This window comes from Meriones unguiculatus, chromosome 12 (assembly GCF_030254825.1).
Source record: "Meriones unguiculatus strain TT.TT164.6M chromosome 12, Bangor_MerUng_6.1, whole genome shotgun sequence".
Lineage (NCBI taxonomy): Eukaryota > Metazoa > Chordata > Mammalia > Rodentia > Muridae > Meriones > Meriones unguiculatus.
This window is the reverse complement of record NC_083360.1, coordinates 52,353,336-52,365,694: the sequence shown is the minus strand read 5'-3', so window position 1 is coordinate 52,365,694 and position 12,359 is coordinate 52,353,336. Positions and strand designations below refer to the sequence as shown.

Below are 12,359 nucleotides of genomic sequence, written 5' to 3'. Positions count from 1 at the left end.
AATATGTGTCTTAGTTAGGCTTACTATTGCTGTGATGAAATATCATAACCAAGGCAACTTGAGGGGAGGAAAGGGTTTATTTCACTCATAGTTCCATATAACAGTTCATTATCAAAAGACTGGACTCAAGCCTGACTGGAATCTGGAGGCAGGAGCTGATGCAGAAGCCACGGAGGAGACTTACTTCTCATGGCTTGCTCAGCCTGCTTTCTTATAGAACACAGGACCACCTGCAGGGGTGGCTCCACCCATAACAGGCTGGCCCTTCCCACATCAATCACTAAGAAAAAACTCTGTAGGCTCACTTATAGCAATCTTACTGAGACATTTTCTCAATTCAGGTTCCTCCTCCTCTCCAATGACTATAGCTTGTGTCAAGTTGAGGTAAAACTAGCCAGCACAGTAGGTGTTTCTATAAAGACATAAAGGGCATATTACTAAAAAAAAAAAAAAAAAAAATTCACACCCAGTTCCACTCAGGGCTTTAGCTGCTGATACCTGTGGCCTGGAATAGCACTAGCCTATTCAACCATCTCTTCTATCAGGTAATGAAATAGATGATACCACTAGGCGATAGGTTGTTTTACAATGGAGGCTAATTGCAAAACAAAACAACAGCTACCCTACTGCACACACATAACACAAACAAAACCAGAAACAACCAACCAACCAAACAAACAAAAAAAAAGAAGTGAGGTGTTATCAGAGGGCTGGAACTTGGAGCCTAATCCCTGTCACTGGGGAAGAAAAACAGGCTGAAAGTTGAGTTTGAGTCATGGTTATTAAGAGTGTGCTTGGGGAACTTCTGGTGTGGTTGGTGAACATAGCAATGTAGGCTGAATAAGTGGCATAGACAAGGGCATGAAAACTCTGTGTCACCTAATGCCACCCCTGTATATCCTTCCCATTTTGCTTTTCTTTATAATAAGCTACTAAAAGTAAGTAAAATGTTTTTGTGAGTTCCGTGAGTCATTATAAAAAACTGTCAAGCTTGGAGGTGCAGGAGAACTCCTAATTTTCACCTGATTAGAAAGAGGCCTCTCTTGGACTGGTGACTGGTGCAGAAGTGAGGCAGCAGTGTTGTTCAGAGCCTGGGAACTTGGGCCAATTTTCACTAGTTATTAATTAATAAAAATTTTGAATATCTGATTGGTGTCTGGAAAATAGAAAGTTGATTGGTGCGAGAAACTCCAAAAATTTAGTGTTTGAAGCATTAGGAGAAAAAAAAAAGGTGTAGGGGGGTGATGTATCCACAAATGTGAGTTTGCCAGATGCACTTTTCACTGACCACAAAAGAATAGGTGTAGCCATTCTTCAAAGTTCAATGACTAATACATATCTTGTTAGAGATTGGAGAAACAGAATATGATAATTTATTTACCTTTATCTGAAGTTTTTACAATTCAATTTTTTTTCACCATCAAAAATATCAACCTTTATTTCACTGTTTAAAATTATTTCAGGCCGTTCAAGAAAAATTGGGTATGCTTCTTATTAAACATAATATTTGAAATTGGTAAGTAATATTTTTGAGGCTGTAATACTATTTTATGAGGATGTATCCTCTTTCAAATACTGAATAAGATCTTCTCTCTCACTCTTCTTTTTAATACCAGCAAAGATCATTTTAGTGCCAGGAATGTATTTCTTCGGGTTCTCCAAATATTCCATCAAAGTTGCTTCTGACCAGATAATATCTTTGTTCTTGTTCGCATCAGTGTAAGAAAATCCTGGTGCTTGTCCTGTCTTTCGGCCAAAAAGGCAGGCCCTAGAAGTTTGGACGTGTCTTGTGCTTTCCATCTTTTTCCACTGTGTGGCACTGAGCACATTTCTGAACAAAGATCTTCTTGCCTGCTTCAGCATCTCCCATTTTTGTTCTGCAATGAGACTTTACACTCTTATCCATAAACCAGTCTACCAGATTAGACCAAAAATTACCACAATCACAGCATAGGTAGCCCATGCTGCCCTTGGTCCCCAGAGACAGTGAGGCCAAGGCTCAAGGTGTCACCGCCGTGCCTGAGGACTTCTCCCACAGGCTGGATAAAACACCAGCTGATGGATCCTCTACAATTCAATTTTTAACAAGTAAAATGAACAAGCTTTATTTTAAGTCTCCTCCACTGCACTTTCACTGGCTTTCTGGATAGCCATTTTCCAACATGGAGAACACATCAGACTTTTTCTCTTGTTTGTTCTCTTCATTTCAGGTCAATCTATGGATGCTTAAATCCCCCCCCCCCCCTTTATTTTCGTAGTTGTTATCTTTCTCTTTCCTATACTTTTTTTTTTTTTTACTTTAAACTGATACCATTTAATTTTAATATTTTGGGCAGAAAAGAACAAGTTAGTACCCTGTACCAGAATATCAACCTTGTGGAGCCCAGACTAATCCAGCCGTATGAACATGTGATCAGGAACTTTCTCCGTGAGATCAAACTTCAGAGCACAGAAATGGAAAACTTGGCCATTGCAGTGAAGAGGTATGAATCTCCCTCCTTCCTAAGGACACATAGGGTCCTTTAACTTGTTCTGTGACTTGGGTGGCAAAGGGATTGAATAATACAGTCATGTTATGATACAAGTGGGTTTTCTGGACTTTAGGAATCCAGAACACTCCCAAGTATTCCACACAATGTAAGTTCTATCAGGTAGTCATTGCAGGGCCAAACAGCAAGCTGTTGGTAGGTCATTGCCATCCTATGCTGTTAACTTTTCAGAACTGATGATTCGATCCTGAAAATTTCAAAATATGTCTTCTATCCAGCCACTTGACAAAACCAGGAAACTTCTAGAGTAGTAGACAGATACTGAAGCCAAGCCAGGTAAAGACCTTGCCAGCAGATTTCCTATTCTTTCCAAGTTTCAGTCTTAGTTTTTTTTTTTTTAAATTAATTTTTATTTTTTTCTCGACAGTTTACCCATTATATATCCCAATTGAAGACCCCTCCCTCAACATCCCCAGTCCCACCCTCGCTCACTCTTCCCCTCATTCCCTTCCCCTAGTCCACTGAAAGGGGGAGTTCTTCACTGTTGCCATTTGCCCATAACTTGTTAAGTCTAATCAGGACTGCTTGGATCCTCTTCCTCTGTGGTCTGGCAAGGTTGCATCATCAGGGTTGAGTGATCAGAGCAGTCAACTCAGTTTATGATAGAGGCAGCCCCTGATTCCCTCACTCAGTCCACACAGCATCTTGCGTAGAGTCAGAAACATTTTTGAACAAATGATTTTATCTCTGGAATTGTAGAAGACTGGTTAGAAATCATTGCTGGGATTGTTCCTTCTGTTTTTAGCTTTAGCCTATATGAGTGCAAATCTTATGTAATAGAATTTTAAATTTTTATCTGTGTATTGACATAAAATTCTTCCCTTTGTCTAGATTTGTCATTCATGTGGAAATAGTATTTTTAGATTTGCAAACAGTCTCCCAGAAATTTTCTGTCTTCAGTTACTGTTTCAGTTATTATTTTCTGTCTTCAGTTATTATTTCAGCCTAATATTTAATCAATTTTAGTTGTTTAATGCCATTTTACACCCAAATGGTCACATTTACAACCATAGTTTATCATATAGAAGGATTGGGATATATATCATATAGAGCATCTGCTTAATGTGAAGCCTGACATTGACGAGTTTTGAATTTCTTTTCACATTTTTTTAGTCCAAATGTGCAGTGTATTTTTTTGAATTTCAGAGCCCAGGACAAGGCAGCCATTCAGCTGAGTGAGTTGGAAGAGGAAATGGATCAGAGGATTCATGCAGTGGAAAATGAGACCCGGAAAGATGTGAGCTTTTGGATTGGCCATTCATTCTTCTGGCACTTCTCTTGGTGCCTAGGCTTAGGATAGGAGGCCTGACTATTAAGTACCCTATGTAAAAACATCAACCTTCTGGATTTTGAGCAGAAAGGATTTTTTGTAACCAGAATGTTTTGTGTTCATGAGTTATAGAGGTACAAAGATTGTAATCACTTAAGTAAGTGGGGGGCATATCTCTTTAGTACTGATAAGCATAGCATAAGGCTCAGATGAGTTGGAGAGATGTCAGCTTGGGTGGGAAAGCCTCTTTAAACAGAATGTCATGGAGTGGAGGACTGGCAGAGCTGTGGAATCAGCTTTGGTGAGAAGATGGCTGAACATCTACCTGTGTATAAGGCTCACTACACAACTTTAAATCTCTATTGCAGTTAATTTAAAATCCTGCCTCTTAACTAGGGTGTTTATTGTCATAGGAACACAGGTGAAAGTTACATGCTATTTTTAATGATTTCCTCAGAAAAGTGTGTCTTTCAGTATAAAATGTATTTGGGCAGTTGATGTTTGCTGAAAACAGAAACTATACACATTTCTTTGAATAAGTAATATTAGGATTTAAAATTTTATTTTGATACCGAGAGGCAATAAGAGTGTAGACCCAGGTGCTGGCATCCAGCAGACCTAAGTCTACATCTTAGTTTGGCCCTTACCAAGGTCAGGTGGTGCTGGCAAAGTAATCTTTCCTGTGAGATTTTGCCTGACACCTACCAGCCTCAAGGAGGATTACTCACGGTGATGTATATGAAGGAATGAGAACTGTTGTTCATGATAGGCATAACCATGGCCGTTCCTATTATTTTGCTGAGCCTTCTTTTTCTCTTCTCAGCTAATTTACCTTACTTGTCTTTATACAAATAGAAAGTACAGACAAGTATGCTTGTCTATATAAAAGTATATATACATGGATCCCTTTGCATATTTTTGTTGTCTTATCTCTTTTTTGAAAACTATTTTTATTTATTCTTTGAGAATTTCATACAATGTGTTTTGATCATATTCACATCCATTTTCCTTTCCCAACTACCCAACAGCATGTAACTTCTCTGTTTTCTTTTAATCACATACAGTCCAATTTGTTCTACCCAAGTACTTGCTGGGCCAATTATTATTGTAACTCTCATGGGTGAGATTGATGATTACTTTTCAACTTTGGTATTGTGTATAGCGCCTTCCTCATTATGAAGGCTAGCTGACAGAACTCACTCTTCCAGGCTTGTTTGATCTCTCTGTGTTTCATAGCTCAAATATACAGTGTCTTCAGCAATAGAGTCTTACCATCAATTCTGAGGAGTAACTAAAAACATTGGCAATAGCATGTAATGTTTGCAGAGGCCAGCAATTCAAAAGAGCTAATCCATTCTTGGTTCTGTGGTTTTTATTTACTATCATGTGCTGTTCAGTTGGAGTATTGCCCCTTTCTTATAGGGTAGCTCCATTTAAACTTTAAAAAAATGAATTATGTACATGGAAGCTTCTATAGTATCATATTTGTTTGTCCTGTCTCTTAACAAGTGCAAAAATCCTGGGGATGTCTATTTCACTAGTAGCTGGTTCAGGGTACATGGCCTAGCATTGGTGCAAATGGTTTGTCTCTTTTTACAACACAATTCAATTGTGTTTAGAAACAGTAAATTCATTTTTAGCCTTCCTTTAAAACTCTCCACCATTGTTGAATCTGTTTTACCATTTATTGATCACATGGTTCTCATAGACACATGTTATACTGTGACCAACTCTACTTGCTTCCAGTGCCTCCTAAGTACGTTTCTGGTAATGCGGATATAAACATGGCCTCCACATACTGTAACTTCGTGCTTTACTAATAAGAACATTTTCTTATTTTCCTGGCTTCACTGTAGAAGTGAAAAAGAAACTTATACCCTTCACAGCTTCTTTTCTGTGTTCCATTTGTGGCCAGTCAGTTTCTATGCATGTATACTCTTAGACCTTAGCATGCCAGTCAAGGACTCAGCTGAGTGTTTTGGCTTTGGGAGGAACTGTGTCTGCCAGACTTCCCAGTAGCACCCTCACACCTTTAATCATGCTTTCTCTGGATTCACACATGATGGTTCATTGAGGACCTTCTCTAGCTTCCTCCAGTCACCATGTTATCCTTCAGTTTCCTGGGCTCTTTATTCTGTATACCTACCTTCCCAATGGCATCACTTTATTGCTTGTGTGTCTGCTTTTATTCCAACTGTTTTTTTTTTTTTTTTTTACCTTGGTTATTATTATTTGTTTTTTCTGAAATAGGGTTTCTCTTTGTAACTCTTGCTGTCTTGGACCTCACTCCAAGGTGGCTCTGAACTCAGAGATCTGCCTGTCTCTACCTCCTGTGTATTGGGATTAAAGATGTACACTGCCACTGCTCATCTGCCTTGGTGATTTTTTTTTTTAGACTCTTATCTTCTTTCCTAAATTCTGAAAACTTGAGTCTTCATTTTGCACTAATCTCCTCACCTCTTTCTCTAGCAAGTAATCCTTTTTTTTGTACACAGAATGAACATTGCGTTGTTTCAGTTATTTTTTCACTGTAACAACTTTAGTGACTTACAATTTGTATTCAGTAAACTGTATTTATGTAAGTTCTAAGAATATGGTAAATGTGGGAAAGTATATATTGTCAAACTGTGATTACAATTGAGATACTAGACTGATTTTTCACGGTCATTGTCCATTTTGCCATCCTTGTCTTTGTCTGTCACACAACCACTCTTCAGTTCTTTCTGTTGCTATAGATTTGTTTGAAGTTTTAAAACTGTTTATGAATGGAATATTATGGTATGTGCTATTAATCCCTTAGCTTTTTTTACTCAGAATAATTATTGTGATACTTAGCCATGTATGAGTACTCATTTATATTATAGTAAAGTAGTAAACTTTTATTGTGTAATATGAACCATTCCCTCTTTCAACTCGGAAGTGTCTGATAGTCTGCAGTATGCAGATACTGCATACGATTTGTTTGTAATTGTTCTATTTTGATGATATTGCAAATGCTTTGCAATTTTATTTCTGATTGTTGCTAGTAAGTCTGTAAAAATACATGTAAAATATTAGTATATTATATATTATATATATATTTAGTATGACAGTAATTTCTGATGTATTACATCAGGTTTTCTGTGTTGACGATAACATAATGCATACATAAAGACAATTTTGCTTCTCTTCTAGATGATGTTTTCTTGTCCCGCTGGCTATTATACATTCCATCTCTAATGTTGAATTCAATTTGCTGAATTTTAATATTAGTGTCTGCAGATGTATAATTATAGACCATTTGAAAGATGATTACATAGTTTTTGTAGTGCTAGAAATGACTTGTCAAGGAACGTGTGTAAAAATATTTGTCAGACCAGAATTGACCATTTTTCTGGAGTCATATTTGGGTGCATAGGAGGTAAACAGGTTGCTATCCGGTTAGGTAGTATTTTATAGCACCATTTATCTCTGATATGATTCACCATTTAGCGTGAGGCTCAGGGGTTATTAGGAGTTAGACTTTTATATATATATGACATCACAGTATTGGGTCATATGCCTAGCAATTAGAGCCTGGTTATTGGCAATTGAGAGATTTTGATTTTTATATTTTGGCTTTTTTTATTAAGAAAATATGAAAAGATAGTAGAAAAACAGTTAATTGTTGATGTTTATCATTGAATAATAGATTTTTTCTTAATATATTTTAGTGTTTTCTGAGATTTTCTGTATTAAACTTCAATAATTTATCACTTGTTAAAAAAGTTTAAAATATAATTATGTTTCCTTTTTTTCTGTCAAGCTTCTACTATGTCCTCAACCCTAATTTTATGTTGATTTCATGGCCTCTTTTTCTTTAATTGTCACATATATGTGGTACATATATACACTTAAATATATACATACAACATGCAGAGTCTTCTCAGTGTTGCTTGTATGTGTATGATTTCTGGGTTGACCATTTGGTATTAGATAAACAGTTAAAGGCTTCATCCCTAGGGAAGACTTAATTCTCTCCTCTCAACATTCCCTAGTAGATTTTTGTTTAGAGGCAGTGCCACATGAAATTCCTGCCTTTCATCTTAATGTGCTAATTTGTGTTGTCCTTATTCTCATATTGTTTAGGCCATGTTCGTGTTGATATATCATGGGTTTAGCTTCCCTCTCTTTCTGGGAGATACAGTCTCTTAGCAGATTTACTAGTCTTCTGACTTTTTTTGTATTTTTATTTTTATTAATTACAGTTTATTCACTTTGTATCTCCCTGTAGCTCCCTCCCTTCTCCCTCCCAATTCTACCCTCTTTTCCCTTTCTCCACCCATGCCCCTCCCCAAGTCCACTGATAGGGGAGGTCTTCCTCTTCTTCCTTCTGATCTTAGTCTATCAGGTCTCATCAGGAGTAGCTACATAACCTTTTTCTGTGGCCTGGTAAGGCTGTTCCCCCCACAGGGGGAGGTGATCAAAGAGCAGGCCAATAAGTTCATGTCAGAGACAGTCCTTGTTCCCATTACTATGGAACCCACTTGGACACTGAACTGCCATGGGCTCCATCAGTGTGGGTCTTCTAGGTTATCTCCATGAATGGTCCTTGGTTGGAATATTGGTCTCAGAAAAGACCAGTGGGCCCCGATTTTTTTGGTTCTGTTGCTCTCATTGTGGAGCTCATGCCCCATCCAGGTCTTTCTATCTCTCCCTTCTTTCATAAGATTCCATGCACTCTGCCCAAAGTTTGGCTGTGAGTCTCAGCATCTGTTTTGATACCCTGCAGGGTAGAGCCTTTCAGAGGCCCTTCCTGGTAGGCCGCTGTCCTGTTCCCTGTTTTTTCTCTTTTCTGATGTCCATCCTCTTTGCCTTTCTGAATGGAGATTGAGCACTTTAGCCAGAGTCCTCCTTCTTGATTAGTTTCTTTAGGTGTACAAATTTTAGTATGTCTATCCCATATTATATATCTAATACCATCTTATGATATTAGACATACCCTGTGTGTCTTTCTGCTTCTGGGATACCTCACTCAGGATGATATTTTCTAGATCCCGCCATTTGTCTGAAAAATTCATGATTTCCTTGTTTTATATTGCTGAGTAATATTTCATTGTGTAAATGTACCACAATTTCTGTATCCATTCCTCAACTGAGGGGAATATGGGTTGTTTCCAGGTTCTGGCTATTACAAATAAACCTGCTATGAACATGGTTGAGCAAATGTCCTTGCTGTATGCTTGAGCATATTTGGAGTATATGCCTAGGAGTGGTATAGCTGGATCTTGAGGAAGCACTATTCCTAATTTTCTGAGAAAGTGCCAGATTGATTTCCAAAGTGGCTGTCCAAGTTTACATTCCCACCAGAAATGGAGTAGGGTTCCACATCCTCTCCAGCATGTATGGAAAAAAAGACAGCATCTTCAAAAAATGGTGTTGGTCTAACTAGATGTCTACATGTAGAAAATGCAAATATTTATCACTCTCCCCAATACTAAAGTCCAAGTGGATCAAAGACCTCAACATAAAACCAGACACAATAAATCGGTTAGAAGAAAAAGTGGGGAAGAACCTTGAACTCATTGGCACAGGAGACAACTTGCTGAATAGAACACCAACAGCACAGGTTCTAAGAGCAACAATCAATAAATGGGACCTCATGAAACTGAAAAGCTTCTGCAAAGCAAAGGACACTGTTATCAGAACAAAATGACAGCCTATAGATTGGGAAAGGATCTTCACCAACCCTATATCTGACAGAGGGCTAATGTCCAGAATATATAAAGAACTCAAGAAGTAAAAAAGAAACAAAACAAAACAAAACAAAACAAAAAAACCCCCCAAAAAACCCAAAAAACCCAAGTCAATTAATCCAATTAAAAATGGAGCACAGAGATAAATAGAACTCTTAATAGATGAATATTGAGTGGCAGAGAAACACTTAAAGAAATGCTCAAAGTCCTTAGTCATCAGGGAAATGCAAATCAAAACAACCCTGAGATTTCACCATACACCCATTAGAATGGCTAAGATCAAAATAGTAAGAGCTGGAGAGGAAAGGAGCTCCACAAGGAGAGCAACAGAACAAGAAAATTTGAACACAGGGAACTTCTCAGAGACTCATACTCCAACCAAGGACTATTCATGGAGATAACCTAGAACCCTCACAGTGCAGCCACTTCTGATGAGAACTGATAGACTAAGATCAGAAAGGAGAGGAGGACCTCCCCTATCAGTGGACTTGGGGAGGGGCACGCATGCAGAAAGGGGAGGAAGGGTGGGGTCGGGAGGGGAGGAGGGAGGGGCTTATGGGGGGATACAAAATGAATAAAGTGTAATTAATAAAAGTTAAATAAAAAATTTAAAAAAACTCAAGTGACGTGGAAAAAGGGGAACCCTACTCCACTGCTGGTAGGAATGTAAACTTGTCTTCTGACTTTTACAATATTTCTTTTACCTCTTTTGTGATATTCCCTGCGCCTTACATACATGAGTCGTATTATACATGTATCAATTGTGACTGAACACTCTGCAATCAATTGTTCTCTGTATTTTGACAAGTTGTGGTTTTCCATACTGTTTTTCAGCTGCATAGAGACATTTTTTTGAAGGTGATATGTTGGGAGGCAGGCAGTAGCTACACTTTTTTGTTAGGTATTAGGATGAAAATTTAGAATGCAGTTAGGAATGATGTTGGTTTAGTAAAGTTGTAATAGTATGTTCTCACCTAAGGTCCGTGACCTCACTAGCTTTTAGTAGTTGTATAAGTCTACAGTATAAATGTACATAATTTCCCTTTTATTGTGTAGCACTTGAGTACAATTAGACAGGTGTTAGTTACCACCAACATGTGTGTGCCATAGCTGTACTCTTATGGATATCATGTCATGCTGGTCATTGTTGTGGTATAAAGGCACACAGTTATAAAGGACTTTTGTTTGCTTTTCTTTTTTGGCAGCTTATATAGCACTTTCTATGAAAATTTTTCTTCAGGGAAGTTAGAGTCTGTGTACAAAGTGCATGGTGTTTTCTTTCAGCAATAGCGCTTACATAGAACTCTTGGAGGGAATGAAGTACAGCAGAATAGCTTATATCGCTTTTGGAGTCTTTTGGATTCCTCTAGTGTGAAAGAGGGTTTTTCGTTCTTAGTGTTGGGGATTTTGTTAATCTAAGGCTATTGTGAAGAGCATTGCTGATCCATAGAGCATAATGAAGTTTTAAATTTTATATGTATATGTTTACATATATGCTTATATGCATTTTAGTCAATAAAGAATAATGATTCTCTGATTTTATTGGGATTGCTTTGAGTGTCTCCATTCAGTTTGATGTTGACAATCGGCTTGTTGTATATAGCCTTCATTATCTTTAGGTATAGGCCTTGTATCCCTGATCTTTCCAAGACTTTTATTATGAAGGGGTGTTGAGTTTTGTCAGAGGCCTTTTCTGTATCTAATGAGATCATCATGTGATTTTTTTTCTTTTCAGTTTATTTATATGGTGGATTACATTGATAGATTTTCATATGTTGAGCCATCCCTGAATCCTTGGGATGGAACCTATTAGATCATGGTGGATGATATGTTTGATGTTCTTGAATTCAGTTTGGAAGTTTCTTATTGAGTATTTTTGCATGAATGTTCATAAGGGATATTGGTCTGAAATTTTCTTTCTTTCTTGAGTCTGTCTGGTTTAGGTATCAGGGAGAATGTGACTTCAAAGAATGAGTTTGGTAACGTTCCTTCTGTTTCTATTTTGTCTAATAGTTTGAGGAGTATTGGTGTTAACTCTTTTTTGAAAGTCTGGTAGAATTCTGTGTTAAAGCTATCTGGCCATGGGCTTTTTTAAGTTGGAAGACTTTTGATGGATGTGGGGTATTCACAGAAGGGGCTTCAATTGGCATATATAATTAATAAATTGTGAAAAAATTAAAAATAAATAAATAAGTAAATTTAAAAACTCTTAAGAGCTGTGAAGTTACACATAGTGTAACTTAGTCACTTGCTTAATGACCAAATCCAAAATCAGAAAAGGGGAAACTCTCAAGTATTAAATTATTTGTTAGGAAAGGCTTCATGCTTTAAACCAGTTAAGATGGTGAACTTAGTGTCAGGGCAAATCACGACCTATGGAAGAAGAGGATAGGAATTTCTTGTAATCTGGGTACTTACCAAAAGAAAAAATCACTGTTTTGAGCCTGATCAGTATACCATCCATTTTTGCCTTTTCTCTGTTAGTGTCTCTTTCTGTGTAATTATGCATTATTAAAAACCTGCTTTGGTGCATCTAAAGAAACTAAGCAAGAGAGAGGACCCTAACTAAAATGTCCAATCCCCATCTGGAAAGGCAAAGAGGATGGACATCAGAAGAAGAAGAAAACAGGAAACAACCTAGGAACCTACCACAGAGGGCCTCTGAAAGCCTCTGCCCTACAGACTATCAAAGCAGATGCTGAGCCTGATGGCCAACTGTTGGGCAGAGTGAATGGAATTTTATGTAAGAACTGGGAAATAGTAAGAGCTGGAGAAGACAGGGCCTCCACAACAGAAGGAGAAAATTTGAACACAGGGAACTTCCCA

The 12,359-nt window shown here is 37.7% G+C and overlaps 2 protein-coding genes across 2 annotated transcripts in view; one reads left to right on the top strand and one right to left on the bottom strand.

Annotated features, from left to right (window-relative positions):
- Window positions 1-12,359, top strand: part of Rasef (RAS and EF-hand domain containing) — an 84,256-nt gene that overhangs the window by 26,754 nt on the left and 45,143 nt on the right. The window contains exons 2-3 of the mRNA XM_060365718.1: window positions 2,337-2,483; window positions 3,696-3,786. Of these exons, the coding sequence (XP_060221701.1) occupies window positions 2,337-2,483; window positions 3,696-3,786 (238 nt within the window). The remainder of the gene's footprint in view (window positions 1-2,336; window positions 2,484-3,695; window positions 3,787-12,359) is intronic.
- Window positions 1,549-1,870, bottom strand: LOC110563439 (cytochrome c, testis-specific-like). The gene is given in 2 exon segments (XM_060365233.1): window positions 1,549-1,764; window positions 1,766-1,870. Coding segments are annotated over 2 exon segments (321 nt in total).